The sequence below is a fragment of the Thermobia domestica genome, chromosome 8, assembly GCF_964235325.1.
Source record: "Thermobia domestica chromosome 8, izTheDome1.hap1.1, whole genome shotgun sequence".
NCBI lineage: Eukaryota > Metazoa > Arthropoda > Insecta > Zygentoma > Lepismatidae > Thermobia > Thermobia domestica.
Genome location: NC_137461.1, coordinates 239,438,163 through 239,462,274, shown reverse-complemented (window position 1 = coordinate 239,462,274; position 24,112 = coordinate 239,438,163). Strand labels below are relative to the sequence as shown.

Below are 24,112 nucleotides of genomic sequence, written 5' to 3'. Positions count from 1 at the left end.
AGCGTGGTTCTTATAACACATGTTTATATTCTTCTTCTCGCCTGTGGATTATATTCATTCCATTATTATCTCTGAAATATTTTGCTTTTCAAATCATTCATTACATTTAAATTAATTTTATAGATTATCTTTTCTTGCTAGTAAACAAGAGAAAACATTGAAATAATTTAATATTACTTATAATATTATATATGTCTGACATTATGAATTTTAAATTATTATTCATTTCAGTTATTACTTAAGTCTGGTGTTGAACGTTTAGTGACTTACGTATCAGAAGACGCTTATGGCGATTATATAAATTTACAAATTGGAGACAGTATTCGGTTATACCTCAAAATAAATGTATAGATATGAGGGGCCGTTAAGATATCACGCAACGTCATGCTGGTCAAATATTTATCCCCTAAGATACTATCGTCAGAATTCGTAATCCCGAATTGAGCTCGTCTCATTCACTTTGTCCCGAAACGCATTTTTCATTTTGCTTTTTTTCGTCAGTCTCACTTTTTTGAGAATTAAAACGTAAGAGTGGAAAGAATCAATCATGTTCCAATTCACAAGAAAGACGACAAAACTGACTGTAATAATTATATAGGCATTTCTCTTCTGCCAACATCATATAAAATTCTGTCAAATATTCTATTAGCAAGATTGCTCCCATACGCAGATGAAATTATTGAAGATTATCAGTGCGGGTTTAGACGAAATCGATCAACTATCGACAAAATTTTTACCATTCGCCAAATACTCGAAAAAAAGTGGGAATATAGTACGCCGGTACATCAACGATTTTAGAAAGACGTACGACTCGGTTAGGAGAGAAACATTATACAACGTCCTTACAAAACTTGGAATACCGAGAAAACTAATTAGATTAATTAAGATATGTTTAAATGAATCCCAAAGTAAAGTCCGGGTAGGAAAATTTTTGTCCACGAGCTTTCACGTCGAAAATGGCCTGAAACAAGGAGATGCGTTGTCGCCATTATTATTTAGCTTTGTTTTGGAACACGCTATAAGGAAAATCAAAGATAGCAAACCAGGGCCTAGAGTTGAACTGTATTCACCAGGTTATGGCATATGCTGATGATGTAAATTTAATAGGGGATGATAAGAGAAGATGAGAACGAAATGCAGATATCATATTAAGCGCTTGCAGAGACATGGGTTTAGAAGTAAACGCAGATAAAACTAAATGCATTTGAAGTGAGTCGGGTCCGTAATAAAGTAAATTATGAATGGGTTAAAATATTAAATAATACTTTTGATAAAGTGGATAGTTTCAAATATCTGCGATCAATATGAAAAGAGGAAAATCATATTCACGAAGAAATTAAATGTCGACTAAAAGCAGGGAATTCGTGTTACTGTTTGCTTCAGAATCTCTTGTCGTCGCGAATTCTGTCGAGGAATTTGAAGCTTAAAATATGCAAAATTATAATCATGCCTGTTGTTCTGTATGGTTAAGAAACATGGTCGCTTACTCTGAAGTAAAAACATAGACTGAAAGTATTTGAGAATAAAATCCTGAGACGAATATTCGGACCCAAGTAGAACTTGAATAGGGAATGGCGGAAACTTCATAACGAGGAACTTCATAATTTATAATTTTTACCAAACAATGTTAGAGTCGTCAAGTCTAGGAGGCTTAGGTGGGCAGGTCATGTAACTAGAATGGAAGAAAGTAGAAACGCTTTCAAAATCTTAACTGGAAGACAAGCAGGAAAACGAAAGACCTAGGCGCAGATGGGAGGACAATATTAAGATGGATCTCGCGGAGATTGGAATACAAACTAGAAACTGGATGCAGTTAGCTAAGGATAGAAGTCAGTGGAGAGCTTTTGTGAACGCGGCATTGAACCTCCGGGTTCCATAGGCCAGAGAGTTAGTTAAAAACTAATTTTAATGGCAGAGGTTTCTGTTTTAAAATGTTTATATTATGAATTATTTAGTTCCCTTTTTCTTGAAAACTGAAAGTGTTAGAAAGTGGAAGTAACGTAATAATAATTAACCCAATAACTATGTTTAATTAAACACTGTTATCTTTCGATATTGAGTACTATAGCTTCCCAATGAGATTGCACGCATTCTTTTAGATCTCATGGATTGGCAAGGTGTAACTAACTGCCGGGAGATGCAGGTGAAACAAGAACTAGAAACCTGATATCGACATCTTCTTCCGGGATCCAGGATTCTTCCTCTATTCGAAGTTCGGCAGTGTCGACGGTGTAAACAGATTCTATCTCGTATTCAACGTGGCTGCACATGTGAAGAAGCAAGGACATCTCGTTTGCGAACAACATTTTAACATTTTTTCTGGACTTCAGTTTTCCCCGTTTCAAATACTTATCGTGCAAAATGAGCGGCAAAATGAGAAAAGACTCTTCAGAATTATTCAATTGAATGTTTTCTGTATGCTTTCTTCAAACTGTTTCAAATCCAAGAAGTAAAATATAAGAGATGACCGTCCAACGAATTTGATATTAAATATTTTCGTTTGTTCTCGAAATCGTGGATCGTTTTCGGTAAACATTATTTCACGGAAAGCAGATTTTTCTGTTTCACTTGCAAAAGTCATTGGAACAATAGGGTTCCTAATAGAAAGATTTTCAATCACATGATAAGAATTTGCGATAAGTGTGGGAACGCGAGGGTATTTGTAAGTTGTGTTTACGATCGCTAACAACAAACTCGAGAGAAGCTTCGTGTCCCGTAAATGCTATGAGGTAATATCCCTAAACCGGAGTTCCATTGTATTGTAATACACGCAGTATTCATCAATAGTCATTCTGTTGTCTATTGCTTCTACATGAGAAATGTTACAAAGGCTATATGTTTTCAATTTCCAAAAACAAAAGAAGCATTTATTTGTTACGCAAAAGGAAAAAAAAAACAAAACAATTATTTTTATACGATTCCATAAACAACCTTAGAATAAATTTATAAAATACAGGAAACAATACATGAGTCACTTAAATCCCGTTCTCACCCTTGTCACTATTTGTAACACAAATCCAAAACACTCCTCATTACCATGTTACGTAATATGCGGACGACCCTTATGTAGAAGTTACTTTTGTGAGGTAATAGCTTTTTCATTTATTTATTAATTAATCTATCTTTAAAATGCTGCAATAGCAATTAAGAGTGCTATTTTTGTCCCAATGCTGGCGATCATCCAGCAAGCGTTAGAAGGCTGCTCCTTCTGTGCAGTAATAGATATAAATGTATTATTGGAGGTCTATAATTTTCGATGGGCTAAGGGATGTTCGTAGAGCTGGAGTAGAATTTTCTAATTTAGTTTCATTAAAATGGATTTAGGCTGTATATTACTGGTTTACTATTTAATTTTTATCTTTTATCTGAAACAGGAGAGAAGAGAATGAAGAATGAAAATGAGAAACATGTGCACTGTAACAACACAACACATAGGTAATGGTTGGTGTGACAAGTGAGAGCTATCTTCTTTCCAGAGGCGACTCTATACGTAATGAAGACAAAATGGGTGCCCTGTTAAGACATGATGATCTTACTGTGCAGTAAATGATGGTGCTATGTATGGAGGAACTATGAATGTTCAAAATGCTGCATTAAGATTTACCGAGCTCCAACTTATAAATTTAGCTTTTAAACCTTTGATTTGCGGTTATTTGTGATTTTACGCTTATAACAAAGACAAATATTTTTTAAAAGGTGTACTTTAAATAAATTACTTACAGAGATATTTTCAAAAAGTTGATCATTTTAAAATTATGGTTCAAGGCCTTTGCATTTTAATAAGCCTTCTCCGAAATAATGAATTGTGCTGAGATCTTTGGAGTTTTTTAAACTATACGTTTGTGGACTTTTGATGTTTGTGGCAAATCCTATCGACAGTGAGATCTCGGAGACTACAGGGTCTATAAAGATGGAGTTTTCACTGATCGAGTGCAAATTTTGCGTAGATTGTCCACTTCTAACTCAATATTTTTTTAATAAAACATGGGCATTATTTATTTATTATATGTTTAAGGGTACAATGGAAGTGTTGAAATTAAAAAAAAAAAGCTGAAGCATCATGTCCTACCTATTATACATTCCAACACTATATAATTGTATATAGGGGCTGCATATCTCCCATGTACTTGTTTCATGACCAAATTATAATGAAAAACGAAGGGTAACCATTTCTCCATATAAGTTGAATCTTTATTGTTTGGAATGTTTTGCACAATGAACACCATATATCACTGCCATTATAATTGATTGTCTATGTAATGCATTAGCTTATTTTAAAATGTATAAAACTCGAGAGAAGCTTCGTGTCCCGTAAATGCTATGAGGTAATATTCCTAAACCCGAGTTCCATTGTAATCCTGCCTTCTGTTCCGTATGATTGCGAAATATAGTATCTTGCTCGGAACGAAGAATATAGATTGAAAGTATTTGAGAACAAGATCCTGAGACGAATATTCGGACCCAAGAGAAACGGGAATAGGGAATGGTGGAATCTTCATAACAAGGAACTATATAATTTATACGGTTTATTCAAAATCGTTATTGTCATGGAATCTAGGAGGCTCAGGTGGGCAGGTTATGTAGCCAGGATGGAAGAAAGAACGAACGCTTTCAAAATCTTAACTGGAAGACAGGCAGGAGAACGAAAGACCTAGGTGCAGATGGTAGGACAATATTAAGATAAATTTCGCAGAAATAGAAATAAAAATTAGAAACTGGATCCAATTGGCAAGGATATAAGTCACTGGAGAGCTTTTGCGAACACGGCATTGATCCTCCGTGTTCCATAGACCATAGAGTTACTTAGTTTTTGTATTTGCTTATTGCATACTACATGCAAGAAGAAAGAAAACACCGGTCATACATGAATTAAAAACTGCAACCGGAAGTAGACTCAAATCTTGCAAACGGTACGAGATATTGAAAAAGTAATAGAAAAAAAATATCCCCTTTACTGTATCTCTGTATCCCCTTTACTGTATTTTTACCAAGATTTCTTTCACTTGTGTCTGCAAAGTGACATGTACAGATGTGAGGAATAACAAGGAGATTCATGCTCATATATGAATGATGCGCTGTGTAAAGAGCACAGGTTCAGCTAGTAATAATAATAGTATATAATATATTTGATGCATAGTCGAATTGAATTGAACAAAATGTTCAGGAGAGTCGAGTCAATACTCAAAATACTTAACCATAAGGACAATTTACATGACGCAATGGTACAATTTGCAATGAAAATGTAGGAAGAACTAGAAACATAGAGGGAATAGACAAAACAAATAACAGCTACTGAATTATAATTCAAAAATAAAATTTGTGATAAATCTTTAATATTCTGCCCAAAATATGAAAAATATTTATAAAGGTTCATATATTTTTTTTTATTTTAAATGCGGAAAAAGAAACTGAAAACATATACTTTAAACGTTTATTCCTACCATAGGTTATTGTAACCCTAATCAAGTTAGAGAGTTTTGAACATTGTATCTCAGAGAGGATATAAATATTGAAACGAGTTAAGTTTGTTCTTAGAGCACGTACAGAAAACATGGAGAAGTGTAGACAATATTATGACAGAATGAGTAAATCAAAGTCTTGTTTTATTTTCTGCAAGAAAAAACATAATTAAAAAATCAAATAGAACGGAGTATACTGAAGAAAATTGTTCAAGAAAGATGTATCACTTGGTATGGAAAAGAAAAGTTGGCAATCAATGGTAATAAATTCAATATTAATACGCTAATGCTATTAAGATTTATTACATATACAAGCTCTTGGTATGAATTTTCTGATTTAAGAAAAATACATATAAGTAATGTTTAATCTACGTTTAAGAAATTTCAGAATAATCTACCAATGTCATATGAATGGTATGATATTGCGTTACAAAATGACACACTTAAAATATACACTAAAAGATACAATACAATTGATATCACTAGCCTGCAATGGTTCTGTTTTTCAACATTTATTATGGATTCCTATGTATCTTGGTGTGCTTAATCCAAAAAGGACCTTAGTTTGTTTCCATCACGCCAGGCTTGTTTGCAAATGCCAATGTACCAAACATGTATAAATATCACAAATATTCGACTTAATGGTGTAGTTGCGTAATCGATACTATCTTAAAATCACCACACATGACCCATTGATGATCGTGATACTTCATTTTCTAAAGAACAAATAATAAATTTGCGTAACGTACTTGCAAGTGTACAGAATGTCCCATACAAATTAACGCAAACCTTTTTTCGTTGTCAAGCAGGCAAACTTTTAGGTTTCGTTTCTACGAATAAATTAATAGTGTCCAATCAGTGCTTTCGTACGGAATGTTAAATGTCTGAAACAGTCCACTCACATCATTACAGAATGCTAAGTCTCCTTCTTTCGACAGATCTGAAAGAAATTGTTGTTCTCTGTGCCTGAACTAGGGCAACGAAGTGAAAGTTGGTAGCAAATTCTTTTCTTCTGGCCTGGAACGAAGTAGTTCTGCCCCCTGTTTGGTGAGATGTAAGTCGCGAATTTCATCGTTCAGTTAAGTTCCTATTATGTGTTTGTTTGTTTTTCAGACGTGCCAGGTTCGAAAGAGTCGTTGTCCTCGTCGGTGATTTCATTTTCGGAACTATCTACCTTAGGCAAACGTTCTGGTTCTACTAGCACGGACACGTCTGGAATATGAGGGACAAGTCATGACGCCGATGGCAGTTTGGAGAGACAATGTTCCTTTTAGTCTTGATATTGAAACCGTTAACATTGGTTGAACAAACGTCACAATCAGTAGTGTGGCTAGCTCGCACCACCCCATCGGAACGCAAAATCAGAAAGCCTTTTGATCTCCCGTTAACCACCGTCTTAGTCTTTCAACACATGTATAGTTAACATTGTGTGGTGCCCAAGTTTTGTTTAGATGTCCTGTTTTTATAATGAAATACGCGAGATACACGGTTGCACTAGCACTAACAGTTGTAGTGTGCACCAAGTTTAATGATGCAAGTGTTGCACCTGCTACTTTACGTTGCAAACGATTAGTTGTTATCATAAACAAACGGATGGCATCATTTCCTATGTCCTGATATCTGTCCATACGTTTCATGCTTGTGAGGCTTTTAGACATAGAACACTTTGAGACACTTACGATTTGTAAACAATCCTCACGTGATGGACAAAAACAAAGGCCATGTTTTGATTAACCCCAAAAAGATACATAGGAATCCATCGTCCAATGTTGCAAAACATGACATAACCGAAATAATGTAGGCCTGTGTAATGTTTCTTCCTTCGTCGATGAAGAAAAAAGTAAACTTTTAAATAACTTTACAAAATGAAAAAAAAATTGTGCACTAACGTAATATGAATATTATTACAATATTAATGCAAGGAAATAACCTCTTATTCTGTATGTCTGCTGGAGAAGAGCGATGAAAGCGTACAGTCAATAAGATTAAAAGTGTTGAATGAAACATAAATGTACAGATATAAAAATAACCTCACCGAAGATAAAGTTAACAATTTTCTTCAACTATCTAACCAGAAAACCTTTGCCCAAAACGTATTAGACCTGGCAGTGAACTTCCTTGCAAATTTTATGTTTAATAACTTTATGTACTTACTAGCAGTAACATTAAAACGGCCCCTTGCTGAGAGTGGAATGGCACTAACATTACCATTAGCTGTCACATATCCTTCCAACAATATACGCGGTGCTTTTAGATTAACTTCTATATGTGTTTCTAGAGAATCTTCTACAACAATCCTAGAAAAAATACAATAATGATATAATGTAACTCAACTACATTTCCATTTCCAAATTTAAATGGTTTTATTTATATATTTGAAAGTATATTACACATCTTATATTCGACTTTGCAAGGCAAAATATCATTACTCCTAACATTACAGTATAAGCACAAGAACATTTACAAAGTTGATAAATTTCCAAATAAATAAGAAAGAACTGAAGTTTCACGTTCATACTAAGAACTTCTAGTATTCAGAATATGTTTACAATTACAAAATTCCAGTGTTCGGTATCTAACGTTTACAAAACGTTGACATGTTTTCAAAAAAAATATTTTGTAAAGGATTCTACTCTTGTTGTTTTCCCTCGTATCCAGCACAATGATGTCCAACTGAAGAAGTCGCGGGGGCTCAGTGGTAGAGTGTACACCTCTGGTGCTTGGGTCCCGGGTTCTATCCCAGTCTTCGCCAAGTGAACTTTGTGCTGGACAAACACCGTGTGCGTGGGTTTTCTCGGGATTGTCCCGTTTCCTTCCACTTTCTTCATTCCACCCTTGTATTCATAATTCATCATCAGCGTCTCCTTTAGCCTAACCGGCATAACCGTGGGACAAAAAACTCAAAGATTTCATTTCATTTTGAAGAAGTCGCCCAATGGGTTCTAAAAAAATGAAATCAAATGAAATGAAATCTTAAGTTTACAGTCTGTGCGTCCCACGATTATGCCGGCTAGGCTAAAGGAGATAGTGGTTATGAGAAGTTAATGAAATCGTGGAATGAAGAAAGTGGGATGAACCGGAAGAACCACTAGATAACGCACGCACACGGTGATTGTCCACCAGAAAGTTCACTTGTCGGGAGCTGGGATAGAACCCAGGACCTCACGCACCACAGGTGAGCGTAATACCACTGATCCACCACGGTGCCTGGTTCGTTACAACGTTGGGCAAACCTGACTTAGAGACAGAGACCATATTCATTCCTTTTCTTTTTACTTTTGTATATATGTTATTTTACTTATATACAGCAGAGAGTGTTTGGGTATAAATCTCGGACGATGCTTACCTGAATTTTATCTCACGTTAATCTGTATGTACAAGTTTGAAATATCCTGAAAGACACTAAGATTCAACACAACCTACTAACCTACGTAAATGATTGTTTACAGTTTTGATCAGAAGCGAAATTGCATCCATATTTTTCATTCTGTGTTTACCGTTTCTTTTTCTTGAGTGATACTTACTAATTCTGTTATGCAGAATGTGTGCATAGTGCAAAAATTTCAAACATCTTGTGCAATTATTTTAAACAATGAATATTTTATAATTGGTATATTTGTGTTTAATAGTGAAAATAATAAACAAACTTAATTTGCATTTTGCTGATAACAAAAAGATTTTAATTATTTCGAGTGCTGAATCAATTTTATTTCTTCCACATAATTTGTCTGAATATGAATCCAATAAAATTATATCAAAACTCAATCATTTGTATCAACCGAAACACTTGACACTTTCTAAAGAGAAAACAAGATTCCTTTTAAAAGTTGTTAATAGTGCATTCGGAGGCTAACTCAATGTATTCAATATATTCTATATCTCTATATTTTGGTATTGCTGATAGTTTTGGTATTGCTCGTAAATTACTGCGTATTGTATATATGGAAAGTTTGAATTTAACCATTTTCCCTCTTCAGTATAGAGTATTCGAACTGACGCCCTTTGGATCTGTATTCTAGCGCCTTAACCATTACACCAAGATCATTGCTTGGAAAGAGTTCAGTTGTTCGCATATTGACTTGCATTTGTATTTCGTTCCCTCTGCGATAATTTTTACTCTTTTTTCTCTGTTTACCAGTTCTTTTTGGATTTCTCTCTCGGTGCCGTTCTTTATTTACACCATGCAGTATTCGTTCTCATAGCTTTTGGTCCACTTCAATGTCTTATTCAGATGTAGCTTTTCTCCTTTCCCCTCACTACACATTTGATTGATTTAATTATCATATTCTTCATTTTTTTTAGTACAAGAGTACCAGACTCAAACGAATGTCAGGAAAGTAAATGTACACCTGTTTTTTGAGTCTGGTATTCCTGTGCTCCATCCATGGAGAATATGAGATTAAAATCAATCAAATGTTTACTGAAGGGCAAGACGAAAAGTCTAATCTGAATAAGACATTGCAGAGGAGAACAAGCTGTGAATACGAATAGTGCATAGTGTAAATAAGGTACCACACCAAAAGAGAAAGCCAAAATAGCTGCTAAACGGAGAAAAAAGAGTAAAAATTATCGAAGTGAAAACATAAAATACAAATACCAGGAAATACACCGACAACTAAACATTTACCAAGCAATCATCTTGGTGTAGTGGTTAAGGTACTGATATACAAATGCAAAGGAATCCCTTGCAAGGAGATTTTTTTTAAATTTTTGTTAATAATGCATACGCTCATTAGAGATGGTAAACGAGATCGTATTTAGTCTTTCGTAGCAATTATTATTGGTAACGTTTAGTACTGATAATAATTATTGTCTTTGCATATTGCTTTGTTCTTCTCTTCTTTTCTAAAGAGAATAATATCCGAACAAATGCCACTAAAATTCCTCTTATTTTGAATGTAACCGCCATTTGCAATTACTAAAGATTAAAAATTGAACGTTCCGACGTAGCTGCAAGAAGTAAAAAAAGTGGAAGTCGAGGAGTTCGAACCCATACTCATGGTCATTAAAAATACAATCACAACCTGCCTTCAACCTCTCGACCATGATTTTTACGATGGGGGTTTCTGTTTGGAGGTTACGATGGAGGGAGAAGGGTGTGAGGCACTTTTTCCGATCATCACCCTCTGAGCCAAGAAACGCTTTCATTTCGAAAGTTTTTCTCTCTCTGTGTGTGTGTATCTAGCTATCTGTATATATACAGCGATTTTTGTGAATACTATAACCACCGTAATTTTCAACAGATTGAGTCCAAACGTGGCACAAATATTAATTGTTGAAATGTCTTGAACGAATTCGTTAGCTAGAATAACCATATGAAAATGTTCAAATGGCGCCCCTTAAAACTCTTAAAAAGTACCAAGGGAACCAAATTTTGCACATAAATAGGTATTCACAATGTTTGTGTAACGTTTCCTATTTTACTGAAATATTTGTGTCTAGGGACTTATCCTCTTTTATTGAAATATGGTACCCGATTAATCACCTAAAGAGGGTTCACGCTCTTTCGTCAAGGTCAGGATTTTTTGAAGGGGGTTGGATATTTTCCTATTGGAACGAGATGGTTGTTAGTGATGATTTAAAGTTACACATTGAAAGTAAAATAACTTGTGAAAAGTGTTATTTGAAAGAATAATATAATAATTGTGCTAACACAGACAACTGTAAATCAAGTATTTCGAGTTCGGGAGCGTGAATGGCGAGGAGTGTTACTTCAATTGATTTTTAGTAACACATTGTGGTGAGTGATAGTGATAATTATTAAGTGATTATTATTGCAAATAGTGATAGGTAACAATTGTGGTAAGTAAAATAATAATAATAATAATTATTATTATTATATTATTACTAATAATAACAATAATAGGTGTTGTTTCTGCCAACGCAATATCTTCCTCAATTCTTCATCAAACGTACTGATTGAAACGAAATATATTACCGGTAAGATATTAACAATTTATATCGAGAGAACGGGAAATGGTAGAGTGAATGGAGCAACGTTAAACAGTATGCACACATAGTACTCATAAAAATAAGCGATTTCAATGCAAAATGAACGAAGAGGCACTGTCATGGGTAGTGATGGGGCCACAGCAGAGCCCCCTTTAAGCAAAATGTCGATTACATATCGAGAGAACAGGAGATGATACTGGGATGAGACCAACGTTGGACACCGTGGATCCATAAGGCGCATCGAAAAAAATTGTGAGGGGGCGATAGCGTAGAAAAGAGAAGATCGATAATTCGTAGGAAGAATAATAATAGACAGTTACCTTAACTGTGAAGGACGACGAAAAATACGAAAAAAGTGACTATATGTAGTGAAAGGAAACAATACTTCCTCTCAAATGGATTAAAAAATCAAACCAAGACATATTGAAAGTCGGGTGACCGGCGCGAAAAGCCAGTGCTTTGTCCACTCACCCACTCTGTCATTGGGGATTACAGCCACTCCATTTACAGCTATCACTTTTGTGGGTTGTTCCGCCTTTGCTGAAAGTCGTCAATGTTCTTGCATGTAGTCGTTAAACCTACATGCTTTGTAATACATGAGGTATTTAGACCTACATGCGTTTCATATAATGTAATAAAAGGGCCATGCTGGGAATAATAAACATAATATTGCTTGGACCAAACGGAAACTACTGTCATAAGAAGAAATATTTATCTACGGGGCATGCGCAGTAACATAATTCAGAATAGTTACTGTTTAGTTCACTAAACGAAGAAAGGGGTATAGAAAGCAAAAATGTCGCGTCAAAGAGGTCGACCAGAGTTGACTGAGGCGGAAGCAGATGTGTAGTAACTTTGGTTAAATTGATAATTCGTTCTGTATTCTGTAGTAGATGGTATCACAATTTTACGGGAAAGCAGAGAAAGACTTACTAAGCCTGTCATATAGAAAGCTTTACTAACCCGATCATATAGACACAAATATATGTAACTGTGAGTACTGCAACTTGGATTTAATGAAAGCCGTTTAGACATTCAGTAATTTTCAGGGTTGTGTATTCACTAAAATATAAGAAACGATACAATTCTTCATAATTCAGCTTCCAGTAGCTAGATACATGTAATTTCTGGTTAGATGTGGAATATTCTGTTGGGTTTTAATACATAACGTATTCCAGGATACAAAATGCGTTGCATTACTTTTTTGTTTATAGACAGCTATTAGTTTAATGTTCTGAAAGGTTGTGGCTAAACTAGGGATGGCCAATTCCGGAATTTTTACCTTCCGGAGTCCCGAAAGTAAAACCAGGAATATTCCGGAATTCTCAAAATTCCGGAAGTCGGAAAATATCAGCTTTTGAAACAATTTTGGAATTCTGAAAAATACGGATTTTAGAAATTTTCCATTTCGTAAACATTTCATAATTCGGAAAAATCCGGAAGTTTTCAGAATTCCGATATTTTTGTGAATTCTGGAACTTTCTAAATTCTGGATTCTATCTGAATTCCGGAATTTTTGTGAATTCCGGTATTATATTAAATTCCATAATTTTCCGAAATCCGGAAATAGAAATTTCCGCTTCCAGAAAATGAATTTAATATAATATGTATCATGGCGGACATAAGTCTCTGGTCAGGTAACGGAGACTGCTTTGAAAGAAATGCAGAGTATGAGAATGAAATCTGTTATATTTGTAATTTCGTGTGGAGAAGTAACAAACTTGTGAACAAAAAGCTTAAGAACATCTCAAGTCATTAATATAAACCTTGCTGCAGATTATTCACTTATATCATCATAAAAGAAATACGAAAGACGTTTAGAATCGAAGAAGTATAACATACAACTTTGCATGCAGAGGCAAAGAAACCTAACGTAATCAGACTAAAGACGAATCGTTTAACGCGTAGTGATCGCTGTTCAGTAGTCAAGACGCTTGACCAGTAATCTGGAGGTACTTCTTTCGAATCCACGTCGGGCATTGTTTTAAGATACTTTAGGATTTTTAATAGCGATTGATCGGCAATCAAATACATTTTATTATATTGAGATATTTGGATACTTGAACTATCAAATCTTCAGGAATAGTAATAGTAATAATAATTATTATTATTTTTATCTCGTTGAAGATTAAAAGCTAGGAGCTAATTATCGCTCAGGAAATACCATTATACGCACAAAGGTGACATTTGGAAAGAATATTTCGGTTTTGTTTAATGTTGGCCACGAGAAGAGGAATTTCTCATCTCGTCTCTAAAACAAACAAAATAACATCAAAATTAACATTTCACATTCGAAACAGGACAAGGCTAAGTAAAATTATCGTTTCGCTTTGGAGATGGGAATCGAGACGAGACGAAAAGTGTCGTAAACATTTCTCGTCTTGTCCCGATTCTCGAAAAAGTGTATGTCTATTCTTTAAGTAACAATTGCTCTGTAGACTGAATCTTATATTCTATTTTGTTACTTTGTATTTCAGAGGTCATTGAATTATGGTCTGTGGAGGTATTTTTGTAGCAAAGCTTTTATAATTATCTCTGCATACCCTAAAAATTAGTTTATTATATGGCTTATTATTGCGTGGTATTGAGTTATTTTTATTACAGTTATTTTCCTTAAAATATACAGTAGAATACTTTCCACATGAAACTTTAGTGGAACGCTCTAGTTTAAAATTTTGGTATTTGCAGAGATGCACCTGGAATGTAGGGAACTCCTCCCCCGAAACCTCTACTTTTAAGTAAATTTTGTCAAACTTTCAATTATTATTATTATTATTATTATTATTGTTGTTGTTGTTGTTGATCTTACTGAATTGTTGTTAATTTAATGGTCCACTTTGTTCGATCCAGCTCCTGCCTAGTAGGCATTGTGATGCACAAACACCATGTGTGTAGGTTTTGTATTGGTTCCCCTTCCTCCCACCTTCTTTACACCAAAATTTCTTTCTTTCTCATCATCGGCTTCTTCTGTAGCTTAACCGTCACAAAAATTACTTTCAAAATTCTTAGGGTACTTGTGAGTTCAGTAACCCTACATTCTTCATGCAATTTGCCTGTAAATATTCCGTTTAACATTTAGCTAATTGTAGGGACATACGAAGAAGATATGTCGTGATGATTTTGACACTTCTCTCTAATCCCGACAATTTGTAACTTTTGCCTAACGCTAGGGGAGATTTTATATATTTTAATACAATATGGCATCGTGCGGAATTTATCTTCTATATTATTATTATTATTATTATTATTATTATTATTATTATTATTATTATTGTTATTATTATTATTATTACGGATTATTTGAGACCTCAATATTACGTCCTATTAACATGTAAAAAACAAGCTGAAGTTAAGAAAAATAAAAAGACAATTGGATGCAAAAGAAGGGGAGAAAGATATCAGCTCCTGGACAATACGATAATAGAACTTTCGGATGCCTTAACAGAAACGAAGTAGAATTGGTCTTCATCACAATAAAAAGTAAAAGACTTTGGATTATCGATGAGTTATGTTGATATTTAGCATAATAGCATACACATATAAGAAAGAAAAGTTCCTATTAGAAAGTTTGGTTGAACAGATATATGGAACGTGTTGGAAATAGTAAAGAAATATGTTATTATTATTATTTCTAGTAAGAGTGAAAGAACTTAGAAACAATTGCACAATGAAACAGTAATGTTTCAGACACATTTATGACTCATACATAATAATAATAATAATAATAATAATAATAATAATAATAATAATAATAATAATAATAATAATAATAATAATAAGAAGAAGAAGAAGAAGAAGAAGAAGAAGAAGAAGAATTGAGTTAAAAGTTTTAAATGTGCCCTAAAACTTGGCAAAGCTTACCTAAAAGTTGAGGTTTCGGGGAAGGAGTTCCGTACATTTAAGACACACCTCTGCAAATACCAAAATTTTAAACTGAAGCGTTCCACTGAAGTTTCATGTGGAAAGTATTCCACTGTATGTTTTAAGGGAAATAACTGTAATAAATATAGCTCAATATCACGCAATAGTAAGCCATAAAATAAACTAATTTTTAGTGTATGCAGAGGTAATTATAAAAGCTTTGCTACAAAAACACTTACACAAACAATAATTCTATGAGCTCTGAAATACAAAGTAACAAAATAGCCCATAAGATTCAGTCTATAGAGCAATTGTTACTTAAAGAATGGAAATACACTTTTTCGAAAATCGGGACAAGACACTTTTCGTCTCGTCTCGATTCTCATCTCCAAAGCGAGACAATAATTTTAGTTAACTTGTCCTGTTTCGAATGTGAAATGTTAATTCTGATGTTATTTTGTTTGTTTTTGAGACGAGATGAGAAATCCCTCTTCTCGTGGTCAACATTAACAAAACTGAAATATTCTTTCCAAATGTCATCTTTCTTTTTATAATGGTATTTCCTTAGTGATTCTTAGCTCCTAGCTTTTAATCTTAAACGAGATAATAATAATAATAATAATAATTATTATTATTATTCCGGAAGATTTGATAGTTCAAGTATTGAAACATCCGAGTATCCAAATATCTCAATATAAGAAAACGTATTTTATTCCCGATCAATCGCCATCAAAAATCCTAAAGTATCATAAAACAATGCCCGAAGTGGATTCGAAAGAAGTACCTCCAGATTACTGGTCAAGCGCCTTGACAACAGAACCGCTATGACTCCGGGGTAAATGATTCGTCTTTAGTATGTTTACGTTAGGTTTCTTTGCCTCCGCCTGCAAAGTTGTATGTTATATTTCTTCGACTCAAAACGTCTTTCGTATTTCTTTTAAGATAACATAAAGTGAATAACCTTGGGCATACGTTATATTGATAACTTGAGTTGTTCTTAAACCTTTCGCTCACAAGTTTGTTTTTCCTCCACACGAAACTACACATATGACAGATTTGACTCTCATACTCTGCATTTGTTTCAAAGCTGTCACTATTGCCTGGTCAAAGACATATGTCCGCCACGATACATATTAACCAAGAAAAAATAATTTTCCCGAAGCGGAACATTCACTTTCCGGATTTCGAAAAATTATGGAAGTCCGTAAAATACCAGAATTTAGAGAAAATCCGGAACTCGGAAACAATCCGGAATTTAGAAAATTCCGCAATTTAGAAAAATCCAGAAATTTTAGGGTTTTTGCGAATTTCGGAATGTTTGCGTAATCAGAAATTTCTAAACGCCGGATTTTTACGAATTACGCACTTTTTACCAAATCTAATTTTTCTCAATTCCGGAATTTATCCGTTTTTTTTTTATTTTGGGAGTCCGGAAAGTAAGAATTCCGGTATTGGCCATCCCTAGTTTACCCACAACCTTTAAGAACACTAAACTAATAGCTGTCTATAAACAAACAAGTAATGCAAAGCATTTTGTAACCTGCAATACGTTATGTATTAAAACCCGACAGAAGATTCCACATCTAACCAGAAATTACATGTATGTAGCTACTGGAAGCTGACGTATGAAGAATTGTATTGTGTGTTATATTTTAGTTGATATACAATCCTGAAAACCACTGAATGTCTAAACGGCTTTCATTAAATCCAACTTGTTTTACTTACAGTTACATCCATTTGTGCCTATATGATCGGGTTAGTAAAGCTTTCTATATGACAGGCTTAGTAAGTCTTTCACTGCTTTCCCGTAAAATTGTGATACGATCTACTACAGGATACAGAACGAATTATCAATTTAACCAAAGTTACTACACATCTGCTTCCGCCTCAGTCAACTCTGGTCGACCTCTTTGACGCGACATTTCTGCTTTCTATACCCCTTTCTTCGTTTAGTGAACTAAACAGTAACCATTCTGAATTATGCTACTGCGCATGCATCGTAGATAAATATGTCTGAAGCCAATAGTTTCCGTTTTGTCCAAGGAATGTTCATTTTCTTATTCCTAGCATGACCCTTTTATTACATTATATGAAAAGCATGTAGTCCTAAATATCTCCTATATTATGTGGCATGAAAGTTTAACTACTACGTGTAAAAACATTGTCGACTTCGAGCAAAGTATCATAGTATACAATCGTATACAATAGCACACAATCTAGTGAAGTGATAGTTGTTAATGCAGGGCTTGTAATCCCTAACGAAGCAGTGGGTGAATGGACAAAGCACTGGCTTTTCGCGCCGTCCACCCGAGTTCGAATCTATCTTGGCTTGAGTTTTTGTCCATTTGAGAGAAAGTATTATTTCTTTTCCTTACAGGTAGTCACTCTTTTCGAATTTTTCGTTGTCCTTCACAGTTAAAGTAACTGTCTATTCTTATTCTTTCTATGAATGACGGATCCTCTCTTTGGTTTCATGTCAAACATTTACACGTAATGAAACGACGTTCTTGATAATAATAATAGCAATATTAAATAATATTAGGTAATTCTTGCGTTTATTTCGCACAATATAATTTTATATTATCGTGTGGAAATAAGTAAGTCTGGCTGGTTCCCCTTCATAATTTTTTCGCTGCGTCTTATGAGTCTACGGTGTCCAACGTTGGTCCCATCAAACTATCATCTCCTGTTCTAGCGATATGTTATCGAGATTTTGCTTAAAGAGGGCTCTGCTGTAGCCCCTTCACTCCCCATGACAATGCCTCTTCGTTCATTTTGCATTGAAATCGCTTATTGTTCTGAGTACTATATGTGCATAATGTTTAAGGTTGCTCCCATCACTCTACCATTTCCCGTTCTCTCGATATAAATTGTTAATATTTTGCCTGTAATACATGGCGTTTCAATCATTACGTTTGATGAAGAACTGAGAAACATATTGCGTTGCAAGAAACAACACCTATTATTATTATTATTATTATTATTATTATTATTATTATTATTATTTTACATACCAGTATTTGCAATGGAATGTGTTACTAAAAATCAAATAAATAACATTCCTCGCCATTCACGCTCCCCAACTCGAAATACATGATTTACAATTCTCCGTGTATAATAAAAGTAGAAAGCACTTTTATTATATTATTCTTTCTAATAACACGTTTCACAAGTCATTTTACTTTCAATGTGTAATTTCACATCATCACTAACAATCATCTTGTACCGATAGGAAAATATCCCCACTGCAAAAAAGAAAGCCTGACCGTAGCGAAATTGGGTGAACCTTCCTTAGGTGATTAATCGTGTCCAATATTTCAATAAAAAAGTCCCTGCACACAAATATTTTAGTAAAACAGGAACATTTTCATCTGATTATTCTGGCTAACGAGCTCATTCAAGATATTGCAGTAATTACGTTTGTTCCAAGTTTGGTCTCAATCCGTTGAAAATTACGGTGGTTATGGCATTCACAAAAAGCGTTATATATATATATATATATGTAGATACATAGATAGACAGAGAGAGAGAGAGAAAGGGAAAAAGTGCCTCGCACCTGTGATGCGTCAGAGCTAAACCAGACCTCTTTGCAAAAAGTATTGACCAGCCTAACCAAAACACAAGCTTCCCAGTCAGTGGCGTATTTACGATTTTGTTTCGGGGAGGGCTTTGCTAAGTTTCGGGGGGGGGTTCATGAAAATTGGAAAATTGTGCAAGATATTTCATATACTTTACTATAGTAAGTAAGATTTCGGGGGGGGATTAAGCCCGGAAGACACCCCTAAATACGCCACTGCTCGCAGTACTGAACGTAGAAATCGTTGTCGAGAGGTTTAAAGCATGTTGTGATTGTTTTTTTTTAATGCCCATGAATATGGGTTGGAACCCCTTCACTTCCATTTTTTTCCTATTATTTTACTTTTTGCAGCTACGTCGGAACATTCAATTTTTATTCTATACTAACTGCAATTGGCGTTCACATTCAAAATAAGAGGAATTTTGGCGGCATTTTTCGGATATTCTTCTCTTTCGAAAGGAAGACAAGAACAAAAGCAATATGCAAAGACAAAAATTATTATCAGTACTAAACGTTACCAATAATAATTCCTACGAAACACTAAATACGATTTCTTTTACCATCTCGTATGAGATGTATACATTATTAACAAAAATATTATAAACTCTCCTTGCAGGGGATTTGAACTGACGTACTTTGCATTCGTAAGCCAGTACCTTAACTACTACAACCAGATCATTCCTTGGTAGACGTTCAGTTGTCGGCATATTTGCCTATATTTGTCTTTTATGTTCCCACTGTGCAATTTTTACTCTTTTTTCTCAGTTTAACAGATGTTTCTGACTTTCTCTTTCGGTATGATCTTTTATTTACACTGTGCATTATTCGTATTCACAGCTTGTGCCCCTCTACAATATCTTATTCACATTAGACTTTTCTTCTTGTCCCTCAGCAAACATTTGATTGATTTAATTCTCATACTAACCATTGATGACGCGCAGAAATGCCAGACTCAAAAAACAGGTGTACATTTACTTTCCTGACAGACTGTACATTAGGGTGTACGGAAATAACAATTTTCTCGAAATCTTGTTACTCTTAGCGGCCATTTTTGGCAAAATGTGTTTAATATAAAACAAAAAAAATCAAATCCATACCTTAATACTTTTGAGCTGCAGCCAATGGCTTGAAATTCGTAACAAAATTGTGAAATCGTAAATTGTTAAAACAGTAATTGAGATATTTATTAATTTACACAGTATATTCTTCGTAATAATGGCTTTCCAAATAGTCCACATATAATGAGGAAAGAAATTTAAAATCGTAAGTTCGTCTTTATCATTTGCTGTCATCGCCTTGTTTTGGTGGAAAAATCGATAAACTTATAATATTTGTGTGGCAGCTGAGTCACCTCCAACTCAATTATCTAAACAAACGGTCTGGTCTTACTCAGACGTAACAACCAGATTGAGGTGAGTTTTCACATTTGAGTGTTGGACTTCAGCTAGTTTAATATCGTTGACACGTGATACTCTTTTCTTGCTAGACTCTATTGTTTACAACCTGTGGCTTTCTCCATATACGTTGTGAGTGCGCAATTTTCTTGCTTGCATCATCATGGAGTTGGAGAATAAGACTCGATTACGGACAGAGGACATGGAAACCTTATTAACGATGTTATTGGGTCTACAGAAGAGTTCAGTTGTGTCCAACTGCCTACAATAAAAAGTCTACTGAATTAATTTGTATGGAAAGGGGAAAAAAAGAAGAGGAAGTCCAGTTGTAGAAAAGGTCCATCAGCTAACGACATTGCTTAATAGTTGCCTCTAAAATAATTCAACTTTAGAAGTCATTTATATGTCGAAAAGCTACTACTTTATGTCAACAACGAATTGTAGCCTTAGTTCTTCAGTATCACGAAAAAGGTTCGTCAGTTCCTTAAAACCAGTAAAAATAACAAACCCTACATGTGATACTAAAATAATGCAATATCAATAATTCGCCAAAGCAACTTTATTTGATATTGTTTGGTGTAATTGACCTGATCAACTAGTTCATTCTAAATGTGCAAAAGAAAGTAGAGTGTTAAAGTTAGAAGTACCATTTCGCGGCATATCTTTACATCAAAACTTGTTGTTGTAGGCTCTGATGAAATGCCAATTAATACTAGGAGAAACTCTACATTCACCTCCAATATTGAAAATCATTTATTAAAACCACTCAAAGAATAATTTTCTGTTGCATATAAAATGAATTTTCACTTAGACAGCTAATCCATGAAATCGGTGAAACAGACTACGGAGACAATTCGTATAAACAAATGGGACTTATTTTACGAAACTGCGAATCCTGATCACTTGTAGATTTTGAACTTGTAACTGTTTCGTTGGGTCATTGTTCTTCAAGTTTGAATAGCCAAAATCTTGGAAAGCTACATCAGGCAAGATGGGTGACATCTTCTAATAGAGTTTTACTCCTTTACAACGGAACGGAAAATCCGTGAACATAGTTCAAGATTATGATTTCCTACATAATGAATGTTTATGCTACTGTAAGGTACTGTATTAAATGCAAATCATCGTGCACATAAGGAGCTAAATATTTATGGAAAGTTATGTCATTTCCTAGATTTATGGATTCAAATACTAAATCAATCATAGATCCAGTGATAATAAGAAATGCATGGTTTAGTCATCCCACGAATTTATATCTGGCAATGATTTGTGAGAGAATGCACAAAAGTTTCTGAAGTCAAATCAGACGCTAAAACCTACATTAACATGATAAAGAGCCTAAAAATTGTCGACGTGTGTCTTGATGGAGCCAATATTAACAAAACACCTAAGCAAAGATGAGCTGCAACATAACATAAAAATTTCAGCAGTTGCCAGTGAAGAAATAACAAATTTTCACTGCCACACTCAAGCAATAGAGCGCATGACAACATCAGCGGCAGAAGAGGCTAGTTCTGTACGTGGTGTAGACGATCATTGTGAATTTATTTTGCCAACTTTAAAATCTCGGGAGGGAATACTACAGTTCACAAAGAAATCATAAGACACATTTAAAATGAGTAACTGAACGTGAATATTAGATAGCATTTGAGAAAGAGTAATTTTCAAATGCAAAGATAAGTCCAGGTGTGGGGGGAGCGCGGAACTTCAACTGAAGCCACCTCTTGGTGGTGAGTTGTGGTTATTTTGAATGTAATAAATTTACTTGTGAAAAAGGTAGCAGATGCAGGAACTTCAATGTTGAATCTTAGATCGTTTTCTGCAACTTTTAAAATGTTATATTATTTCTAAATATATAAAAAGTTAAACACCTTTCATATTATTGATTTTGAATCCATTGCGTCTGATATCTGACAGAAAAATCACTAACATCTTTAAATATTTTACAGGATTTTTACAAATTAAATTAATGTACAAGATATTGAGACTTTTCCCCCCATAAGTGATAGGGATGGCGGCAACTTAAATAGTTGAAGCAGAGTCTTGAAATATTTTTACATTAAATTCGGACTGTTAGGAGAATAATTATTACTACGTAAGTGGAACATAGTATAAAGTTATAACTATTTTGATTACTGTCTTAAAAAATCTAAGATTTCATAATTTTCAAAAAATTTCAAACCAATGGCGACACCTCAAAATATTGAGGTATCGACTAGAAATTTTTCCTGTGTTTCATTAAACTATATTTGGCCAAAAATGTCCACTAAGGATAAAAAGATTCCGAAAAAATGTTTTTTCGATACACCCTGTTGTACATTTACTTCATTCATAGACTGTACTTCTTTCACATATGTGCTGCGTCGCTTCAAATGGTAACGCTTATTCCATACCATAAATAAAATCCATTCCACTTAAGAAATCTTATTTTTAAAATATCTGCATAGTGCTATCACTCGCCTAACGGAGATCGGGTCATTTTTACCCATAAATCATTTACCTTAACTTTTATCCTATTTTTCATCCTTTTTCCGGTCATCGGCTTTAATCTATGTACAATGCAGTAACATTTCCATTATCCTAGCATTCCTTATTTGTCAACCACAAGTAAACAATCCTTTGTCTGGGTCTTAAATGACCTGTCTTCGCTGATTACCTGAACGATATTTTAATTCTTTTGTCTACCTCACACCATCCGACTTGTTGCAACTTTTATAATTCTGGATGATAATTTCTACTCTTTAATCATTCCCTTAGTACGCTCCACCACCAGTAGTCAAGACGCTTGACCAGTAATCTGGAGGTACTTCTTTCGAATCCACGTCGGGCATTGTTTTAAGATACTTTAGGATTTTTAATAGCGATTGATCGGCAATCAAATACATTTTATTATATTGAGATATTTGGATACTTGAACTATCAAATCTTCAGGAATAGTAATAGTAATAATAATTATTATTATTTTTATCTCGTTGAAGATTAAAAGCTAGGAGCTAATTATCGCTCAGGAAATACCATTATACGCACAAAGGTGACATTTGGAAAGAATATTTCGGTTTTGTTTAATGTTGGCCACGAGAAGAGGAATTTCTCATCTCGTCTCTAAAACAAACAAAATAACATCAAAATTAACATTTCACATTCGAAACAGGACAAGGCTAAGTAAAATTATCGTTTCGCTTTGGAGATGGGAATCGAGACGAGACGAAAAGTGTCGTAAACATTTCTCGTCTTGTCCCGATTCTCGAAAAAGTGTATGTCTATTCTTTAAGTAACAATTGCTCTGTAGACTGAATCTTATATTCTATTTTGTTACTTTGTATTTCAGAGGTCATTGAATTATGGTCTGTGGAGGTATTTTTGTAGCAAAGCTTTTATAATTATCTCTGCATACCCTAAAAATTAGTTTATTATATGGCTTATTATTGCGTGGTATTGAGTTATTTTTATTACAGTTATTTTCCTTAAAATATACAGTAGAATACTTTCCACATGAAACTTTAGTGGAACGCTCTAGTTTAAAATTTTGGTATTTGCAGAGGTGCACCTGGAATGTAGGGAACTCCTCCCCCGAAACCTCTACTTTTAAGTAAATTTTGTCAAACTTTCAATTATTATTATTATTATTATTATTATTATTGTTGTTGTTGTTGTTGATCTTACTGAATTGTTGTTAATTTAATGGTCCACTTTGTTCGATCCAGCTCCTGCCTAGTAGGCATTGTGATGCACAAACACCATGTGTGTAGGTTTTGTATTGGTTCCCCTTCCTCCCACCTTCTTTACACCAAAATTTCTTTCTTTCTCATCATCGGCTTCTTCTGTAGCTTAACCGTCACAAAAATTACTTTCAAAATTCTTAGGGTACT

At 34.3% G+C, this 24,112-nt stretch overlaps 1 protein-coding gene across 1 annotated transcript in view; it reads right to left on the bottom strand.

Annotated features, from left to right (window-relative positions):
- LOC145691970 (protein takeout-like) overlaps positions 1–24,112 on the bottom strand; it is a 71,095-nt gene that overhangs the window by 29,592 nt on the left and 17,391 nt on the right. The window contains exon 3 of the mRNA XM_081767268.1: positions 7,614–7,756. Coding sequence (XP_081623394.1) covers positions 7,614–7,756 — 143 coding nt within the window. The remainder of the gene's footprint in view (positions 1–7,613; positions 7,757–24,112) is intronic.